Source organism: Gymnoscopelus braueri, assembly GCF_963280865.1.
Source record: "Gymnoscopelus braueri genome assembly, chromosome: 21".
NCBI classification, from domain to species: domain Eukaryota; kingdom Metazoa; phylum Chordata; class Actinopteri; order Myctophiformes; family Myctophidae; genus Gymnoscopelus; species Gymnoscopelus braueri.
Window position 1 is genome coordinate 44,393,373 of NC_137623.1, and position 23,104 is coordinate 44,416,476.

Here is a 23,104-nt window from a genome sequence, read left to right on the forward strand (position 1 = left end):
TTTGAGGGTCACCTTGTCTTTCTCCAAGAGCTTAATCTTTTCCTCTGCGATGTATATCTCCTCAACCAATTGCTCCTTGGCTTTGGCCAGTTGTTCTATAAATTTTGCCCGCATTTCTTCTTTCTCGTCTTCGAAGGTCTGCTTCATGTCGGACATCTTTTCTTTCAGCTGCGTTTTCTTCTCATCGTGGGTGGTTTTCATGTCCTTCATCTCCTCTTTAAGTAAGGTTTCCTTCTCATCCCACTCCTCCTGCCGCCCAGTCAATTCTAATAACAATGCTGCTTTCTCCTTATCCCAGAACACAGGGGGGGTCTCATCTTCCTCCTCAAGTAAATCCTCCTCCTCCTCCTCTTGTTTCGTTTGGGTTATCTCCGGCTCTGCAGGCACCTCTTGTGTTTCCTTTTCTTCCTGGACCTCCAGCTCTGCAGGCAGCTCCTGTGTTTCCTGCACTGGCTCCGGTGCAATCTCTGCGGGGCTCTGGTCGCCTGAAGGGGGAGCCTCATATTGGGGTACTGACTTCCTTCCCATAACCTCCTCCTGGTACCGTCGGTAGAGGTCACTGTCATATCTTTTTATCCTCCGACCCGCTGAGCTACCCACTCTGAGGGGCCTGGGAGACATGGTCGCCAGGATACGAAGCAGCCGCTGGTTTTCGGAGTCTATACGACGAACTTCATTATTGGTAAAGGAGTAGTTTTTCCTGTAAGCACTCTCAAAGTTCATCATTTGATTTTCATAGTCTGTATAACGGACTGGTTCACTGGCAAAGTCATTTTTCCTGTGTGCTCTCTCATTCTTCACTCCTAAAGAATGTTCCATCATTTGATTTTCATAGTCTGTATAACGGACTGGTTCACCGGCAAAGTCATTTTTCCTGTATGCACTCTCATTCTTCACTCGTAAAAGCATCGTTTGCTTTTCACAACAATTATGACAACGGACTTCATCATTGGTAAAAGAGTCGTTTTTCCTGCATTCACTCTCATTGTTCTCACCTGAAGAATGTTCCCTCATTTGCTTTTCACAACAATTATTACAACGGACTTCATCATTGGTTAAAGAGGGAGGATCCCCAACCCCCACACCCACAGAGTTTTCCATCACTTCGTAAATGTTCAAATGCCAAAATATAGAACTTCTAAACTATGAAATAGAAATTACAAATTGTATGCTGTATCGCAACCAAATCAAAATACACACATGTGTCTTTTGATTCTTCCTGTAAACATGAAGCAGCCTGCTGGTGGACGTCATTATATATAGGCCTATGCCTGCCTTGGCTGTGACATAACACGGACACAGTGCAAACCGTTGCCCAAATATGGACTTCCAGGCAGACTTCCCTGCCTTGACGCCAGAGAAGATCTAAGCTCTGTTCAAAGTTCGCTTGGCAGCAGCAGATTCAGATTTGAACCGGAAACACGGTTGACACCTTCCTGCGTGTTTCCGTATCAAATCTGCAATTGAACGAAGCTATGGGAAACTGAACCGGAACAGGAAGTGAATATGTCACCTTCTGTAAATCCCGGACTACAGTTATGCGACAGAGCCTATTCAACTATCGGCTATTTTTGAAAAACTTTGACAAATATTGCTAAAGATGTTGACAAATCTTCTCTTGGGGGTTCCTGGCAAAAAAATATTTTCAAATGAGGATCCATGGCCAAATTAATTTGGGGTCTGTAAGCCACCTCTGTGGCTTGGTTCCTCCGACACAGAGACACAGTCGGGTAGAAATGTCAAAGCATTTATTGTAGAGTGGCAAGATGGTACAAGCCAGAGCAGATTTACTGCAATTTCTGTCATGACAGAGGCTCCCTCGATGAATTTCGATGAATTGAGTACAAAGGATCCCAATGGAATGGAAAATCCTCTTAGCAGACATTGTATTGAACTGTACTTTCCTGTTTTTTTGTTGTTGCAAACTGCCAATAAAGTATTCAATCAATCAATCTCTCCCAACTGAGTGTGAGGATGACTGAATTAGCCTGTTGTGTATCGATTAGATCAATGCACAACAGGTGAGCAGTCACACCCAGCTCAGAGCCCAATCAGTTGGACTGAGGCCAGGAGTGAGGATCACCCACACCACAGGGTCCTTGATGTTTGAGACAACTGTCTTATAGTGGGCCTGTCGGACTAATGGGCCGCCGGAATAATGGCCTGGCACCGTACAGGAACCCTATACCCTTCCATTTGTATACTCTTAAGAGTGATAACTCCTTTATCCTTGAAATGAAAAAGTTTGAGAACCACTGACAGTGGAAAAGGTTCCAAATGTGATGGAATCAATTCTGGTTCCTCAATGTTGGATCAGGTTTCTCCGATTCCTCCAGTTGGAATTATTTCATGTTGCAGCATATTCATCACTTCTTTCTGTTACTTTGTGCAGTACTGTATATACACCATGACCTTTAGTTACAGATCTCACCATTAAATTATAATTTTTTAGTTTACATTCTAATCATGCATTTCATGTTCAAGTCCTATTACAAACGACACGTACACACTTGTTGGTTGGAACATACACATTTATTGATTTGACAGAGAGATAAAACGTACATCATGGCTAAACAAACAAACATACTTACCATTTCCTTTTCCTGGTATGGCTGTATTAAAACGGGGGGGGGGGAGTTGCGCGGAAGAAAAGGACGCTGTTTTTTTTTCTTCTTCACGCCGTTTGGTGCCCCCCCAAAGGTAGGCGCCCTGTGCTTCAGCACCTCAAGCCCGTTGAATAAGCCACCACTGTGTAGATCTGCAATTTTATTTTTTATCGTTTTATCGTTTAATTTGTGGAAATCTTTTGTCAATATCAACGATATTGACATTGATATTTTGTGTACGTGCAGGAGCGATGCCGGTGCCAGACCAGCCTGCGGAGCAGGAGAAGGGTGCCACGGTGCCCCCTGCCATGCCAGCCTCCAACGGAAACGGATCTGAGACAGAGACGGCCTCCGCTATCCTGGCCTCTGTCAAAGAGCAGGTAGGCATTCTCTCCACGTCTGTGTGTGTGTGTGTGTGTGTGTGTGTGTGTGTGTGTGTGTGTGTGTGTGTGTGTGTGTGTGTGTGTGTGTGTGTGTGTGTGTGTGTGTGTGTGTGTGTGTGTGTGTGTGTGTGTGTGTGTGTGGTGAGCGGTACTAGTGTATCTCTCAAACCACCAGATTCGTGTGATACTGCTATATGGGTGGCGGCCATTAGCAGAATGGGCAGAGAGAACCAGAAGATTACAGGTTCGATTCCCGGGTCCCGGCTATGTGCTGAGGTGTCCAGGAGCGAGACACTTAACCCATTCAACCCGGGAACGCATCTATAAATGCCTTCTAAATCATGACAGTTTAAAAAAAACGAAAACACGTTGCTATATCAGTGGTTCTCAAATGTTTTCATGTCACGGACCCCCAAAAGATTTGTATTTGGCCACAGACCCCCATCTAAAAAAAATGGGTCCAGGGACCTCCCCAAAAGCAAAGATTTTAGTTAAAAATATATTTATTCAAAGATTTTCACAAATTTTCACGATTAAAACAAAACAATAGCAGATCTACAAGCACATAGCGCGGCGCTATGTGCTTGTAGATGCTGCTGCTGCTGTTTTTGAATAGCCAAAGAAATCTTAAAATGACACAGATGCGTTCCCGGTCTTAATGGATTAACCCTTAGCCTTCAATAGTTACATGGTTTGCCTTTGACAAGTACGGTAATATGCTTGATCCAGAATCAGATTGTTTTCAAGAGGCTAAATTAATTTGCACCTGTATATATTTTGGTTATACAGTGGGCGTTGGTCATCAGTGTGTTTGCATACTGCTTGCTTACTGTACATGTACACTATTTGTGTAAAATGCAGTCATATACCTGAGTCTGAATAATCTACTTGAACGTTTGCTATTGACTTGGTAAAGCTGGTTGTAGTGTTCCACACTTCCACTGCCTCTATTGCGTGATAATCTCATACATTTTCACAACGCCATGCATGTTGTAAGAGTAAAGCTAGCTGTGCTTATATTACCACCTGAGCAGTCATCAGCTGGGTGAAGCTGAAGCTGAATGTCTGAATAAGGACTACAGTACATTCATATCACCACAGCGTTAGTTTTTTTTCGGTATATAGCACAAACACACGCGTCGCGTGACCCTCTTATCTCTCTCTGCCGCTCTCTGTCTGGCTCTGTCTTTGCACCTCTGGCCTCCGTTCTTCTCTTTATCTCCGTGCTTTGTTCAGAGGCTTTGTTGTAGAGCTGTACAAAAAAGAATAGAACAAGTCAAGTCGGTTGATTGATGGGTGTGGAGGGGAAAGCCTAATGGAGGAAAATGTTAGAGATTATAGGGTGAAGAGAGAGGTGAAGCCAAGTAGACGTAATTGGAAAAGTCATTAAAACCCAAAGCAATTACTCAATGGGAAGCACTCAAAGTTAGCGACCGTGCTCTTAGGTAATGGGCAGTGTGACATGGTGCATGTGAGACCAGGGGGGCTGGGGGGCAGAGATGGGGACTCAAGTCAAAGACTCGCACTCGAGTTGCCATATTATGCGACTCGAGACTCGACTCGGACTCGGCCCTCAAAGACTTGACTCGGACTCGGCCCTCAAAGACTCGAGACTCGACTCGGACTCGCCCTCAAAGACTCGAGACTCGACTCGGACTCGCCCCGTTTTTCGCACGTTTTTGGTCGAATTTTCATGTCGTGCTGCTGTCTCGTTAAACCCAGCTGGGCGAATATCCAACCTGAAACCAACTTCACCACGGTAAACGCTAGTACGTTCATGTTCACTGCATTAAAGTAAGCTACAAGCAAGTTACATGTCTATGTTGTTGACCATGTAATGTTACAGGCTTTACAGGCTTATTTGGTTTCCAAAGTGCTTAGTACTGTACACTACGTCACGCCTCATTGTTTATGTGCCCAAAAGAACAGATCTGTAAGCTGTCGACACGCCATGAGCGTTGATAGCTTGCATGTCTGTTCTTTTGGGTAGGCGACGCACATTACGCGTCGTAGCAATGTATCAGGGTTTGAGAGGCTATGATTGATGTACATTAACAGTAGCCTACTAGATTATAGCCTAAATTGGCAGTTGTCACAATAGTGTAGCTCTGTTCGGGATTATTGCACAAAGGTGGATGATGAAAAAGTTGCACTTTGCGAACGGGGACAATACTTGGACATAACTGACATAACTCACTTCAGAGGAAACTAAATGGAGCTACTTCAGAGATGTTTACACACCCCTGGAATCCATTAGAATGGTGGAAATGGAACGTTAACAGCCAACGTGAGTACATGGTGCCTTTCCTGAAACTGGCCAACTTATAGCCCTATGCTACTTTATGTGACTGTGTACAGCCGCGGGGGTCGGTCGGGGGATTTCTTTGGCTGTAGGAGCGCCCTAGATATTATACCCAAACACGTTGACATGTCAATCTTCCTTAATAAAACATACGTAGACTAACTAGCAGCAGTAGCCTTGGTCAGGCTGTGTGTGAGCTTGTGCCTTACGCAGTTGAGCTGCAAAGGAGCCCAAATGACTGTATCCTACTATTCTGATAAACATTCATTCTGTGCATCTTTCATTTCGGCTTGAGTTTGTGGACCATCGTAACTGTATTTCATCGTATCAATAAATAATTAAATAAATTAAGAAAATAACCCCCAAAAACTACTCGAGCTCATAGACTCGTGGGCATCTCTTGGGGGGGGGGGGGGGGCGGTTGATTTGACTTCAAATCAAAATCCTGATTATTCCAACCTTTTTTACAGTTTCAAATATTGTGGGCTCACTATTTTTGACAGGTATAGACGAGGGGATGAGGAAGGAAGGTACAGTAGGAGAAAGGAAGGAAGTGTGTGTAGAACATTACCGGTTCATATTCGAAGGTTTTTCCCACAGGGGCCCTGCAGAGAGAGAGAGAGAGAGAGAGAGGGGGGGAGAGGGAGAGGGAGAGAGAGGTACGGGTTTGATTAATGTAATTCTACATGCCCGAGTGGGTGGCTGGCTGAGAACAGTCACACTTTCAATCGATAGCCTTGGAAAGACTGTGGTGTGTGTGCGTGTGCGTGTGCGTGTTTGTGTTCGTGCGTGCGTGCGTGAGTGCGTGCGTGCGTGTGCAAGCACGCATGCATTTGTGTGTCTGTCTGCTCTGCACACGACTGTGTGGGGAAAGAATGCACGTGTGCACTAAAGTCACTTTACTCCTTTGTGCCACTCTCGCTTTTGTACTTCAAAAAAGCCCACCACCCCTCCCAACTACAAGATCTAAACACCCACGCACCCACACACACACACACACACACACACACACACACACACACACACACACACACACACACACACACACACACGAATGTGAGCCCAGGCACATAGTGTTTTTGCCTCTCATGATGAAAAGGCATTTTGAGTCACAAAGTCTGCTGAATAGTGGCTCCAGTTCACACTAATTGCTCTGGGTGATTTGTGTTTAGCCTTGGTCCTTTGTGTAATGAAACCATTTACTTTTACATTCAGCTTGTCATTCAGTTCATTTAGTTATTTAGATTTAGTTTGTCACGGGCAGTGGTGTAAAGTAACTAAGTACATTTACTCAAGTACTGTACTTAAGTAACATTTTTTGCTATTTTTTACTTTACTGGAATATTTCCAGTTTACGGTACTTTTACTTCTACTCCACTACATCTCAGAGGCAAATATTGTACTTTTTACTCCACTACAATTATTTGAAAACTTTAGTTTTGAGTTACTTTGTAGAATGTGATTATTATTACAAAACCCTACATTGACCACTTCAGCCCTATATATATTTCGGCCGTTTGAAAATAGCAGATATACAAGCTCACGATGCGTCGCGATGTGACGCATCGTGAGCTTGTAGATCTGCTATTTTCAAAAGATTTTATTCAATTTATACATTTGAAAACGAATGAAATGGGACATTCTGCATAATGAGTACTTTCTACTTTTGGTACTTTAAAGTACTTTTTGATACATACTTTTCGTACTTTTACTCAAGTCAATTTTGAATTACAGACGATTACTTGTAACAGAGTGTTTCTATATTGCAGTATTGATACTTTTACTTAAGTAAAACTTTTGCATACTTTTTCCACCACTGGTCACAGGGCTCAGATGTGTCACCGTGCTTCGTTTTTTTTTTGCCATCTTCTGTTGGCCATAATTTAGCAGCACAAAGTAATCCGTTACCCTCACCTGGTGAAGGACAAACGCTGATGGCAATGCTTCAGCAGATGCTTTTCCTCCCCCTCTGTGTTCCACCATTCATTTATGAAAGAATGTCTTTCAGTGGGCCTACGTGTGTGTGTGTGTGTGTGTGTGTGTATGTGTGTGTGTTTGTGTTTGTGTGTGTGTGTGTGTGTGTGTGTGTGTGTGTGTGTGTGTGTGTGTGTGTGTGTGTGTGTGTGTGTGTGTGTGTGTGTGTGTGTGTGTGTGCGTGCGTGCGTGCGTGCGTGCGTGCGTGCGTGCGTGCGTGCGTGCGTGCGTGCGATATACAAGCTCATCGTTGGGTACGATTTTGTCCACAATTCCATCCATGCTGTATTGATGTTGGTACCATGGGAGAGACAACAGGCAAGCGTTCAAAATAACAATTCTTTAATTAAGTAATGCAGATGTTTAACGATAATGTAACTCTTGAGAGTGTAAAAATGATTTCCATGTCATTTCATTTTACACTCTCAATAGTTAAAGATCGATAAGGCTCCATTTGGTTACCAACTCTTCCATCATTTAGCTGGGGACCACCCGGAACCCCCCTTCAAGGACCACTGGTGGTCCCCGGACCACTGGTTGAGAACCACTGTATTAGAGAGGTCTGAAGACTGCAGGCTTACCCTTTAAAGGCCAACTTTCTGACACCCACCACCATAGAAGTTCTATTTTCTCCTCTCTGTATTGTTGGTCAAACTTTTTGAAGCTGTATGTGGGAATACTGCTCGACATCAAAACAGGGCCAGCTAAAAGGTTATCATCTTGTACCGCAGTTTGCGTGGCGGCGGTTTTTCATGTTCTTGAGTTTCTTAACCCATTCAATCCGGGAACGCATCTGTGTAATTTTTTGATTTCTTTGGCTATTGAATAAAATAGCAGATACACAAGCTCATAGCGCAGCACCGAGTGCCGCGCTTGTAGATCTGCTATTTTTGAGAAAATAATTTTGAAAATGTGTGCAAATCTTTGAATATATATATTTTTAAAGCGAACATTTGTAACTCAAATCTTTGCTTCCGGGGGATTCTACAAATGTCTTCTAAATCCTAACAGTTTTTTTTTTAAACTTATGTTGCTATAATCAGTGGTTCTCAAACTTTTTCATGTCAAGGACCCCCCAAAATGATATATATTTGGCCGCAGACCCCATCTCAAAATATGTTGTTCCAGGGACCCCCCAGAAGGAAAGATTTGAGTAAAAAAGATTTGAACAAATTTCCACGATTTTTACAAAAAAAATAGCAGATCTACAAGCTCGTAGCTATGAGCTTGTAGATCTGCTATTTTTGAACAGCCCAAAGAAATCTTAAAATGACACAGATGCGTTCCCGGTCTTAATGGATTAAAACACCCACACCTTTAGGGAAGTTCAGTCTCCTTAGCATTTTATCTACAGAAATGTACAGTATATCTCTTTGTTCCTCTTTTAAATGCATGAAATCTTTTTTTGCTTTTTGTTATTTTTTCAACCTCCCTCCTTGTTCTGGTTTTCTTTGACCTCTGCACATTCTTTTTGTATCTTTCACTTTTTTATCTCCTCTCAGAGTTATTTCCATCGTTGCATTTTAATCACAACTGGCTCAGTGCCAAATCAGTCACCACTCACCACGCAGGCCAAGGACACATCGAGAGATTTGGGACTATTGCATCTTGCATCTAATTCACTGGTTCTCAACCTGTGAATTAGATGGGGCCCCATAGCAGGTCGTGAGTTGTATTGCAAGGGGACCCCCCAAATAATTGGCAAAACAAGATTTGAATGATAATATTATATTGATACTAAAAAAGTCATGCCAATAAATAAGAACTTAAATAAATAAGGACTACACCATGAATTTTTACTTTTTCTTCTTTTTTGTATGTTTTTGGTCTCCCCTACCTCTCTTCTATCCCCAAAAATACCCCAGTTTGAGCACTCAGGCTTTCACAGCATATTTGGGGTTTTATGTAAATTGGTCTCAAAACAGGCCAAACTGATTTGCCCCCGAAAGTGACGTCACTAGTGGTACAATGCCTCCCGTTTTTCAGTTCCAAAATAAAAAAAAACAAGGACAATGTGGTATTGCAGGTAAAAGTGCTTTATAAGCCAGAGAGAAGTTAGTTGGAATGAGTATATCTGAGGCTTGATTTAGGCTCAAACCTTTTGAAAAACGTTTGAGGGACATAAACAATATGATATTAAATGTTAAAAATGTTTTTTTAATTCATGGTGTAGATCCTTTAAAGGGATACTAGGTAACTTCGTAGATCTGTGTGTGTACACACACACACACACACACACTCCCCCCTCCCCTCTCTGACAGGCCCAATTAATCAACTCAATTGATCCCTTTGAACTTCAGAGGGGTTGTGCACAACCCCTCTGAAGTTAAAAGGGATCAATTAAGAGCTCCTCCCCCCCTCTCCCCACAGACAGAGGCGTCCCTGCAAGCGATGAATGTCAACATAAACAGTGGAACAAAACCAAAACACAGCCAGAGGGACGTGTCTTTCTGCAGGAAAACACCCCAGCATAATTATACAGTGGCTGATAGAGGGAAAACAATCAAACACAATCAAATTGATTTGATCATTAAAATAAACGTGCTCTGAACATGCACGTGGTCCACCCATCTGGCCACTTAACACGGCAGCCGAATAGAGTGGAGCTAAATCAGTTTGTGCGCCTCTCAGTAAGGGCTTGTGTGCGTTGTCTTGTTTTTTCTGGGTTGCTGTTGGAGGCGGCGCTGTGCGTGTGTGTATGAGGAGTCAAGTCAATAGTTTGTTTGGTGGCGACGACCACACTGTTTTTTCACGCAACAGCGCAACAGACCATAGAGATACATACAGAGGCCGAACACAGTAATGTGGGTCGTCTTTAGATCCCATATTCTGAGAGGTCTGTAGATCCCATATTCTGAGAGGACATTGAGCCCTCATTGGCTAAAGGACCAGCCAATGAGGAAAAAGTCTTGCAAAAGTCACGCAAAAGGACAAAAGGACAAAAGGACCAGCCAATGAGGAAAAAGTGACTACTAGCAAGTGTAGATGTACAGTAGACCAGGTTTGGCAACCTGGTAAAAAGAACAACTGCCAATGTTTCGAGGGTGGGAAGCCGGACGGGGGAGGGTGGTCTTTAAAATAAGACCTTAATTGATCATGCTATAGGGGACGTTCAGTTGCCAGAGGCAGCACAGCAGTTCAGATACAATCACAGCCAGGGCATTAAAAAAGTGCGGTAGATACCAGCACGGTAATAAAGACATCACACAAAAGAAGCGCCATGAATAATGAACAAAATATACAACAGTATAAACCCTCAACAATGATTACATTATGCAGGACAAACAGAAATAAGTACACACAGTAACCATGTCAGATAGTGTCCTTACTTTAATGAACTGCTGTTACTCCAGAGCTAATTCGATTGTATTGACGCAACTGGCCATGTTCAAGGGTGATGAAGCCAGGCGGGGAGGGTGGTCTACTGCAGTGGTCTTCGATGTTATTCAGGCCAAGGACCCCCTAGCTGAGAGAGAGAGACGAAGCAGAGACCCCCACTACATATTGTATAACATTATGTTGCAGATTAAACTTTTTCTTAGATTTCATAGATAGATGGATTCATGTTAACGTGTATTTTCAGATAGTTAACCTTTTAAACCCTCAATATTTAGACAACTTGACCGTTGGGCTCTGTACTTGCTATTTTTCACTATTTATCACATGAAGATTTGGCGGACTGCATCCCTGAGAGTGTACAAAATGGATATATTTCGCCCGTTTAGGGCGTGACGCAATCATACAACAGAGCATAAATTAAGCATTAAGGGCCGTTCACACCAAGCACTGTAACTATAACTATAACGATAATTATGTTAGCGTCCACACTGATGAACAATATATTCTGTAAACAGTGACACCAAACACACACTGCACAGTCCAGCTGTGTCAGAGCCTACATAGAGGGGAGGGGGGGGGGGGTGGCGGGGGGAGAGAGATATCCGTCTCAGTGGTTCTGAAAGACGCATGCAATATAGCATTGGTTCTCAAACCCTAGGGGTCCGTGGGGGCGTTCCAGGTGGTTCCCAGTATACTGTAGCATCACAATAATTTGAACCACTTTAACCTCTTATACTTTGGCTATTCAAAAATAGCAGATACGAGCTTGTAGATCTACTATTTTTGAAAAATCATGAAACTTTGTGCTAATCTTTGAATATATATATATTTTTAAGGCAAACATTTGTAACTCAAATCTTTGCTTCTGGGGGTCCCTGGAACAAAATATTTTTAGATGGGGATCCGCGGCCAAATACATATCATTTTGGGGGTCCTTGACATGAAAAAGTTTGAGAACCACTGCAATATAGGACATAAGCGAACTTCTTGATCGGCTGTTTTTGCTACTGTTGTGCGACTCTGTAGTAAGGCATTCATTTACCCCAAAAATAAACCTACAAAAGTATAAAACAAAGCGAAGATATGGAGATACAAGGTTTCTGCACGACAGCCACGACGACACACACTGTCAGCAGGTCCGCTTACACAACACTACTGTATGACTTCTCATGAATAATGCATACACACACACACACACACACACACACACACACACACACACACACACACACACACACACACACACACACACACACACACACACACACACACCAATATGGATGGCTTGGCCTATTCACGTGCATGCGGTTTCATGATCTTTTCAACTATATTTGCCTCGTATCAGCACATCTTGAATATGGAACATATTCTTTATACTGTACTGCCAGGTGTGTGTGTGTGTGTGTGTGTGTGTGTGTGTGTGTGTGTGTGTGTGTGTGTGTGTGTGTGTGTATGTGTATGTGTGTGTGTGTGTGTGTGTGTGTGTGTGTATGTGTGTTACTAATCCTAGGGGCAAATGTTCCCGCAATCCCTCAATTATATAGTAGAATTTGAGAAACAGACATTTTGTGGACAATTTCTTCGTTTGTTTTATGGTTAAAAAGATTTTAGAGCAAAATGTACAATTAGGAATAGACTGAGGTTGGGGTTAGTGTTGTGTGCCGTTGTCACACGCCCAAAAATAGACGATCTACAAGCTCACAATGCGTCACTCGTCAAAATGTGTGTGTGTGTGTGTGTGTGTGTGTGTGTGTGTACTGCATGTGACTGGTGCAAGATGCATGATCAAAGAATGATCCTAAATATAGCTCTCACACCCTACAGTACAGTCTCACACTCCAGATGTGTGTGTGTTTGTGTGTTAATATACTTGTGAGGACCAAAAAAAACACACAAGGCAAAACAAATGGTTGTTTTTATGGTTAACAATGATTTTGGAGAGTTAGGTTTACAATTGGGAAAAGATTGAGGTTATGGTTATGGTTAGGATTAAGCATTTAGAGGTTATGTTTAGGGGTAGGTGAGTTTTCCCCTATTTTATACTAAATTGTGCGGTGATGTCATCCACTGAAAAATTGCAGATCTGAAATCTGTTGTCTATTTCTGCTATTTTCAATGCTGTCCTAAAATGTTTGTGTGTGTGTGTGTGTGTGTGTGTGTGTGTGTGTGTGTGTGTGTGTGTGTGTGTGTGTGTGTGTGTGTGTGTGTGTGTGTGTGTGTGTGTGTGTGTGTGTGTGTGTGTGTGTGTGTGCACACACTCCCCTTCGCACCCCGCCCCCCCTCACACACACACACACACACACACACACACACACACACACACACACACACACACACACACACACACACACACACACACACACACACACACACACACACACACACACACTGTCTTTCTCTCTCTCTCTCTCTCTCGCCTTGGATTGACTGGAATGCTCATCAATACTACATCTTAAATATACTAACCTAGTGGGCACAGTGGCGCAGTCGGTAGCGCTGTCGCCTCACAGCTAGAAGGTCCTGGGTTCGATTCCCGCAGGAGGACGCTGTGGGTGCTGGGGGCGTGTCCTCTCCTCCGCGTCATCAGTGGGGTTGGCAAAAGGGCCTCTCTGTGTGGAGTTTGCATGTTCTCCCCGTGTTCCCTAGGGTAGGTACCCTCACAAAAACATGCAGTAATCCTGGTCACTATACTGCCTCCCCCTGGCCAGCCGGGGCGCCTGATGGAGGGGAAAGGAACTGGTTGGAATAACGTGTTCCTTCCACGCGCTACGTCCAACCAGGGAAACTCTCCACTGTCAGGTGATAATAAGGTCAGTTGGCTCTCATGCATTGAAGGAGGCATGAGCTCGGCCCTGACCTCCCTAGGTTGGCAGAGGGAAGGTAGTGCCCAGGATTACATAGACAATTGGCACTGGGTGTAAAAAATAGGGGTTACAAAATCGTGGGATAAAAATTTAGAACAAAAAAATTATATATATATATTTATATATATATACTAACCTTTGTATGTAACCAAGTTGTTGCCGTTGTCATCTCGAATTGACCAAACTAAAATCCACGTGGGTTGCTATTAGATTAGAGAGTAGCGATCTCTCTGTGGATATGTTTTCAACTTTTCAACCCAAATGCGCACGCAACCTGTATGCACGTTTCACTTCAAAGACAACCAGCGCAAATGAACACGTTTCTTTCTCTGGTGTCTTGTCTCTTGTGCGTGCGTGCGTGCGTGCGTGCGTGCGTGCGTGCGTGCGTGCGTGCGTGCGTGCGTGCGTGCGTGCGTGCGTGCGTGCGTGCGTGCGTGCGTGCGTGCGTGCGTGCGTGCGTGCGTGCGTGCGTGCGTGCGCGTCCAACTGAACGTTTCTTGTTGATATCAAGTACTTCCCACTAGCCCCTCATGGAACTGACTTCAACTTCTCCCCAAATAGTATTTCCATTATGAATGCGTATACAGGCCGATATAGTTTTTGCTTTTTTAGACTATGTATGTGCAATAATGAAAAGTTCAGAGGCATTATAATGCCTTTTGTTAGGCTAGATATTGTGTTTAAATTTCTTGAATTAAAATGTATTTAGTTTGCAACAATGAATAGAGGTATTCAACAACGTTATCGAATACCACATTACATGCTTTCCTAATATTGTGCAGCCCTAGTGTGTGTGTGTGTGTGTGTGTGTGTGTGTTTGTGTGTGTGCGTGATTTTTTTTGGAATATAGCTATTTGGAATATAGCTATTTTCAGCTACATTCAATGCCGTCCTAAATTTTTGATGTCCTCTGAAGTACAGTATACTGTAGTAATAAGAGTGTGTGTGTGTGTGTGTGTGTGTGTGTGTGTGTGTGTGTGTGTGTGTGTGTGTGTGTGTGTGTGTGTGTGTGTGTGTGTGTGTGTGTGTGTGTGTGTGTGTGTGTGTGTGTGTGGGGTGTGAGCATACTGCTCCAGTAACCCAGCAGGGTCTCTCCCTGTGCGGCTCATTAACATGCCTAACACCTTTCTCCACTGTGACCATCCCTGAGGAGGACTGGGAGCATATCTACCATTTACAATAGGCCATCTGTCCTCCTGTGTGTGTGTGTGTGTGTGTGTAATGCTATTACTGTACTTAAATGTCCCCACAAGTGTAGTAGAATGGTTGTTTAATTTTTTGCATTTTAGCCCTTTTTTCTCCAAAATGTAGTCGTTATGCCAATCATCCCCACATACATTTGCATTTGTGCATGCATGCATACATATGCGTTCCTATAGGCGTTCCTATAAGTTAAAAAGGTTTCATGACATTCAGTTTTACAACACATTAAAAGTCTTTGTCATGGTCCTTCAAACATGTATAAAAAGTTTTTCTGAAAATTCAACTCCAGTTAGCCATTGCAGGTGTTTTTCTCTCACATTTCTAAAGCCTTTTCAACTGCAATGAAAAAAATAAATCTTTGCCTGCGGTTGTCGCTGTTGAGGGATTTTGCCTGTCAATCATCACCTCTGCTCCGCCCCTCCCCCAAAGGAAAGGATAGGGGAGGGGCGAGGATGACAGTGGGCGGGATTAATGGCCTGTGACTTCACTATCCAAGGGCCAATCCCAGATTACCTTTCATAGGGGGGGTTAAGTAAAATAAATTGCCAGTTGCAGATATGTGACACGACTCCCACTAGCCATATATATAATTTATAAAAGTGGTGCCACCGGTAACAACCAGTAGCCTATTAACCCCAGTTTGGGGGGTTAATAGGTTTTTCTGTCAACAACCACCAGCACGACCACACACACCTACAGACTTGCAAACGTACTGTACATACGATACACTCAGTACCATACAAACAGTAGTTGTTTTATAGACTGCCAAATGTGTGTATCATTGTGTATTTATTTGCCTTCCATTCGATCTTGCTGCTGCCTCTCTCACCAATTTGCTAATTTTGACTTGATTGAAGCTGTCCGTCTTCATATTATATTCAAAGATTTGCACACATTTTAAAAACATTTCAAAAATAGCAGATCTACAAGCTCATAGCGTGGCACTCGGTGCGGCGCTATGAGCTTGTATATCTGCTATTTTTGAATAGCCAAAGAAATCTAAAATGACACAGATGCGTTCCCGGATTGAATGGGTTAAGCAAGCCATATCTCCCACTATCCATCCATATGTCATTTATAAACGTGGTGCTACCAGGGCGCTCAGGTGGCGCAGTGGTAGTAGTCTAGTGCAGTGGTTCTCAAACTTTTTCATGTCAAGGACCCCCAAATTGACACTTATTAGCCCACGGACCCCCATTTGAAAATATATGCCAGGGACCCCCATAATAAGAGAAGATTTTTTACAGCTCCCCAGTTTGACATGCATTAAGCTATACGGACCCCCATTTAATGGCATTTCTATCTCTGGGACCCCAATTTATATTCTAAAATCAATGTTAATTTAACTCAGAGTTACAGTCCAATAAGGGTCCATTTGGTTCCTATAACTATCCATCATTTAGCTGGGGACCCCCTGGAACTCCCTCAAGGACCCCTGGGGGTCCCCGGACCTCACTTTGAGAACCAATTGGTCTAGTGAGTCTAGTGGTTGGAATCCACCACGGTGTATCTGGCTTTGTTGGGCGTCTATACGAACACAATTGGTCCGTGTTTGGGGGAAGGGAAGCTGGGCGGGGGGAGGGTGATATTTGTCACTGTAGGTATTCTCACGGGCTGGGGGCCGGCATCTGTCAGCAGGGAGTGTTGGGTGGGATCAGAGCCATAGAAGGAGAGTTGCCTCACCTCCGTTCACTTCATCGGGCCAGGTCTTCTACAGAGCCTTCTATTGGTGTATAGTGACAAAACCCTGAACCGCAAGTTTACGGAATGCACTGGAGTCTATGAGCGTTTGTCACTATTTCGAGTCTACATGAACCACGTGACCGCCGCTGTTTCCTGTCCCCGAGGTGATGCAACTCTCTAATACAAGGCTCTGGGTGGGATCAACCAGCTGCACTTCCTGTCTATTGAGCGGATATGGAAACGGCGGTTGCTCACAGAAAATAATCTTTGTAATTGATGCTTAAGAGTGAAAAGTGTTCCCGGCAGAACAGCAGGGACCGTCACCACCCACAAAATATTTGGTCTATATGCCCCTGATCCTCCTGCTCGGGGCTCCTCACAGCAGTGACAACACACAGACATGTGTGTATGGGGAGGAATTATTCTGCACAACTTAACTGGGGAGAAAAAGGGGTAAAAAGCTAAAAATGTGTATGTGTGATATGTGACACGACTCCCACTAGCCATATATATAATTTATAAAAGTGGTGCCACCGGTAACAACCAGTAGCCATTGAAGTCTCTCCAGATATGTTTCATTGTGTTGCATCATGCCTCAACCTGCCTCATTAGACATGTTACACTGTTTCTTTTCCAGACTTTAAACTTTAGACTTTATTAGCCCTCTAGGGGGAAATTCCTTTCCAACAGCACCGTGTCCTGACAGACAATAAACAGCACATAATAACAGCCAAGCCTATACTACATCATCAACAACAACACAATGTCAGACAGCAGTTCACACTCAATGACACCTGTAGTTTTAGCAGAGGTGGGTACTAGTAACAAGTTACATTTACTCAGTGCTGGAAACTACATTAGTTACTACAATTTTGGGGTACAATACGTTTACTTCACTGGAGTATTTCCAATGTTCTTACTATACTTTTACTACTACTCCACATCTCAGAGGCAAATATTGTACTTTTACTATATATTTTTTACAAATCTTCTATTCTGGGGGTCTCCCTGGCACAAATGTCTTCCAGATGGGGGTCCCTGATCAAATACATATACATTTGGAGACATTAGCCCTGGTCCAGAGCGTTAGCGAGTTCTCTCTGACGCTCTGCCAGGAGCGCTGCCATTCTCATTGACGGAAATTATTGTATTTACTCCACTGCGCCCTCTACAGATCTGGTCAATATAAATTACCATTGACTAGATCTGTAGAGGGTGCAGTGGAGTAAATCAAATAATTTCCGTCTGACGGACATATTTTATTTTCTGCTCAAAAAGTGTATTATACAGAGAAGTTGGGGTCCTGAGACGTTTCCCACCACAGAGAATAGTCTTTCAACAACACAAAACAGCCTTTGTTTCGGTGACTAGCGAACTAGTTTTGTTTATTTTTACTACATTTTTACTACAGTTGGGAATTTTCGGTCTATGAGAATAGCAGCGCTCCTAGCAGGGCTTTAGAGAGAACTAGCTATAACCTATAATGCTCTGGACCAGCGCTACCTTGACATGAAAAAGTTTAAGAGCCAGCGCTGTAGTGAGCTTAGGGTGAGATTGGGTGACTCTGCTTAGTATTCTGCACACAGCCTTGAGCCCCATGTGGCAACTGAGACTTCTGTCTAACCTGCATAGTACACATTGAATCACTATTCATGGGCAGCTGCATCCAGCCTTGAGCGGGGGATGTAACTTTTACATAGCACCAGTGGTGGAAGAAAGTACTCAGACTTTTCTTTTACTTAAGGGACCACTTCACCCCATTTCAACCTATATTCGTATAATTGGTCCTCACTATTGCTCATTATAATATGGTAATATGGAACAAACCTATTTGCCTGCGGGTGTCGCTGTTGAGGGATTTTGCCTGTCAATCATCGCCTCTGCTCCGACCCCCCCCCCCCCAAACAAAAAGGAGAAGGATTGGGGAGGGGAGGAGAGGGGGCGGGATTAATGGACTGTGACATCAAAGTCCACAGGCCAATCACAGCACTTTTCTGAGCCTAATTATTCAGAAAACCCCAGACCACAGGAAAACCCACTGAATGTTCAAAGTTCAGTCTTTTTGGGTGCAATTGAGGTCAGAATTATTTCAATTTTTTTTTACGAAAATTTTAAATAATTCAAATTTGATGTCATGTAACCTTTAATATTTTAATAAAATCTTGTTTGGTGGTCCCTGGCACAAAGACATTTTAGATGTGGGTCCATGGCCAAATACATATTCCTTTGAGGGTCCTTGACATGAAAACGTTTGAGAACCACTGCTATAATAAAAGCAATTGTTCTCGCATTAATAATAAATAAAAAACGACTGAAGCCTATACTGAAGATGTCACTGCTAGGCGGCTTTCTGAACTGTCCACAGCCCTCCTCTGAGACACAGCAAACATAAATGGTACCATATTATAATGAGCATTAGTGAGGACTAATTATGAAGATTGAAAATGGGTGAATTCGTCCTTTATGTACAGTACTTGAGTACATGTACTTGGTAACTGTCAACCACAGTACATGTTGTAGAGATTCACACAGAGACCTATTTCTCTCCCCACACACACACCACTCAACCAACGCAACAACAAAGAAACATCAGAGCAGTTCACCACTAAAAATAGCCAACTCTCCAAAGAGACTGCAGGGTTTGTCTGTATTCTTTGAGACACATAGGGGTATTTTGGGGGCAGTGGCCGCCATTGTGTCAGAGGTGCAAACAACACCGGCATCAACAAGGTCTGCCTCGATTGCGATTAATGAGCGATTTTCTTTACATTGATTTAGTTCCAGGGTCTTCAACAGGGGGTCCGGGACCCCTAGGTGGCCCTCAGCGTTACTACAGGGGGTCCGCCAAATCTTTGTGTGATGGGGAACATTAGCTGAAAATAGAAGATCTCTACACGCTCACAACGCCTCGCGCTGTGAGGCGTTGCGAGCTTGTAGATCTGCTATTTTCGGAGAGTTGGTGTAGGGGGTTGAGTGTTTAAAAGGTCTGAAAATACACATTGGCATGAATCCAACATATTAGTAGAAAAGATAATGTATGTCAAACAATTCTATAAAGCTATCTATGAAATCTATGAAAAGGTTTATGTGGTGGGGGTCCCTGCTTCATCTATTTCTCAGCTAAGGGGTCCGTGGACTGAAAAACGTTGAAGACCCCTGATTTAGTTGATTATAAAGCATATAGTTGGAATGTTTTCTTGTAAAGAAAATGGTTGATTATTCCGTTATATGTCCGTTGTTGTTGGTTCTAAACATTGGTTGGGATATATTTCCTACTAAATGCCCAGCCCTATAGTATCAACATTGACTCTGTGAGACAGATCATAATACAGTGATATATTTCACTGGCATAGTAGGGGCGTGCCACCACCACCACTGTGGATAAAGAATTGTCACTAGTTCACGCTCTTTCCTCCTAATGATTCATTTATATTCCGTCACAAGCCAAAAATAGACAGTCTCCAATTGAATGATGCGTAACGGTTCATGGTCCCCCCCTTCAGGTTTCTGTTGTGTCTGACATCAGTGCATGTTGAAAATCTCCCTTATATGTGCATTTGACACGGTTTATGCTGTGTCTGAAACAGCGGCAGCCTTAGGATCTGGAGGCCCGTTTCAAAAGCTAATATGAGGCCCCCATATACAACCATGTACAACCATATGCATCGCCCTCTCGTTTGGAAAGTGTCTGTGGCATATTATTAACTTGTATTGATACAAATACTGTAGTTTTGACTGTTCAATACAAGTAAGACGCGCGAACGCTGGAAGCGAACGCAGCTCGAAAATAACAATAAGAAGAATCGAAAGGAATGAGCAATTGTAGAGAAGTGGGTGGTACAGTGAAATTAGTGAGAACAGGGCCGCCAGAAGAGTTTGTGAAATGTGTTTGGTTTAGGCATGTTGCAGGCTGTTGTGCATTTTAATCAGAGCATCGTCTACATTCCTGGTGGTGCACTCTGGCGCACTCTGGCGGCTGCTTACAGGCAGTGCACGCACGTGAGTCACATGGGGGCGCGAGCCAATGAGAGTGTGAGTCACATGGGGGCGCGGCTGCACACAGAGACACACACGGACAGAGACACACACACACAACCCGAGCACGGTTGCATAGTAAGCTCCACTTGGGCGGAGGGGCGGCTTCGCCGCGCCTCCTTCCGCGTTCGCAATCACACGCAGCCATCTCTCAGTCTCTCGACAACTTAGCAGCAACAACCTCTCTCCTTTTCCTGTCGCCCCTTCACAATAAAGTGTCTCTCCTTTACCTCCCAATGCCACACATTTTACCGAGGTTATTGTTAACAGGAAATAGGTGTAACTTAACAGCGTGGGAGAGCGCGACGCAGGGTGTCAAGAGAGACAGGGCGAGAGAGAGAGGGCCCCGGTGCGAGGGGGGGGGGGGGGACTGACGGTCAGTCGGAGGCCCCCCTGAGGGTGGAGGCCTGTTTCAATTGAAACGGGTGAAACATAGCAAAGGCCACCCATGGTCTGATTGGTTTATGTTGTGTCTGACAGTGCACGTTGATCTCCATATATGTCTGAATTTGACTCAATATAGTATGTAGGGGGCCTAAGGGGGGTGACACTTCTGTGGGTTGTAATTTCCTTATCCAGGAGACTTGTTCTTTTTCTTTCTTTCTTCTTTTTTTTTGGAGGGGGTGGGGAGAGAGAGGAGGACTAATCTTTCGCTGATTCTTCAGGCCTATAAAGTAATGGGGTGGGTGGGAACGAATGAGCCCAGCTATCAGACAGGCGAGTCACTCGGGGACGCCGGCGGCGACGCCTATATAATTGGCGTGAAGGATTATAAAGTCACATGACGTGGTTGCCAGCCTTATAATTGGCTGGATAATTAACTCTGATGAGGTCGCCGCAGATCGTGGAGCAATATTATTTTGTGACGGGGGGACGGGGGGCCTGGGGGCCTGGGGGGGGACGGGCTTTTTAATTTTGTGGACTTTCCTCAAGGTTCATTAAAATGAACGCCGTTGTGTAGTATTAACATATTGCCACTGTCGGGTGGAAACCTTGTACGTCCAAAACATAGGTTTAGAAAATAGTGCCAATAGCAGATCTACAAGCTCATTGTGAGCTTGTAGATCTGCTATACTTCACCGGGAGTCCGTTGCGGTACGAACACCCGCTGAAGTATCCTTTAATTTACGTTAAAAAAAGAAAGAAAACAAATTATAAAAAGTTTAGATAAGATATAGAGATACAAGGTTTCTGCCCGACAGCGATGATATGCATATATAGCCATTAATGGCCATTAGTTTGCTCAGGAAAAGGGCAAAGAGAGTCTCTTTGACTTTGACTCACGTTATTCAGCCTAGCGGTGTGTGAATAGCAATTTAAATGTCATGTCAGTAGAGTTAACCAACTTAACCATCATTGTCTCTAATACTCTGTGATGTATCTTTTTTTTTTAATCTCACATAATAGCAATAATCATCTGGATGGGCACTGGAACTGCATTTTTCACATGCATGCACTCAAAGGAGGGAGAGAAAGACTGCGTGCGTGCGTAGGTGCGTGCGTGCGTGCTTGAACGTGCATGCGCCATGCACGTGTGTGTGGATAGAGCCTGCTCTCACCAAAGCTAAGAGCCCATTAAAATGTAAAGAAAAAAAGTAGATGTTTAGATAAATGGAAAGCTCTTGTGGGGATGAAGACTAGAATAATACAGGATTTCATCAAGCAGAGCTTCTTGTCCATGTCTACACCTTTTAACGCTATGGTCTCCACTCACTCACCCACAAGTTGTGTTTTGGCAATATCATCATCATCTTCATCATCATCACCACATGGATTAAAGTTCTCAGTCGCCACGACTGGTTTCAGTCATTTGGATTCCATTGAAGCCAGCATGACTTCTATGAAAGCATGTCGCCCAGCAAAAATAGCCTGATCTACAAGCTCGTCGTGAGATTTTATTTTGCTTTAATCCATGTAGGCCGGCAGCCAGAGGGCTCCTCCTGTCTCCTACGTATAATAATATGATTCTGGACAGACGTGGATGGAAAAGGCAGAGGCATACAACCACGTTGTGGAATTTCTGTTTTATTTGTTATTTGCTTGAACCTGGCAACTTGGTGTTGCCATGTTGAGAAACAAGCAACTAGCGTTAGCTCGTTCGTCATTAGCGGTAGCCTCTCAGGAACTTTCACTGCATGTTTGACTATCATGAGACTCCACAATGAGTAGTAGTAGAGAAAAAAATAACTTTGCATCGGTTATAATAGACGAATTTCCCTATGCCACGCGCTCCCATTATGACAACGGAGGGGGTTGAAAATATGACGACAGGGGAATCTCTGGAAATAAACAATGCCACTTTTTACGTCGGTAGGTGAGTAACGACACATCAAAGATAACACTTAAAATGTCCGGATTTCTCCTTTAAGGCAAAAAGGCAAAAAAATAACCTAACAAAAAAAAGACTTTGCTCTGCTAATGCAACTTGCTTGTCCAAAACGGTTCCTTTATTTTTGATTATTTCAAAATATGTTTTAAATAGTGAAAATAGCTGATCCACAAGCTTGACCTTGTAGATCTGCTATTTTCATTACTTTTGTGTGACACACAATGATGAAGTAGGGCATTAATTCACCAAAAAAAAAACATTACAAAAAGTTTAAATATGGAGATACAGTACAAGGTTGCTGCCCGACGGCAATGTAAGTAATGCACGTGGGCGTGTTTGTGTGTATCTGTCTCTCTCCATATGTCTGTGACCTGATAACATCTCTC

The 23,104-nt window shown here is 43.5% G+C and overlaps 1 protein-coding gene across 1 annotated transcript in view; it reads left to right on the plus strand.

The window, feature by feature from the left end:
- Positions 1-23,104, plus strand: part of LOC308077018 (catenin delta-2-like) — a gene marked incomplete at its 3' end in the record, with an annotated part of 629,209 nt that overhangs the window by 103,916 nt on the left and 502,189 nt on the right. The window contains exon 2 of the mRNA XM_080417546.1: positions 2,853-2,986. Coding sequence (XP_080273672.1) covers positions 2,858-2,986 — 129 coding nt within the window. The 5' untranslated portion in view covers positions 2,853-2,857. The remainder of the gene's footprint in view (positions 1-2,852; positions 2,987-23,104) is intronic.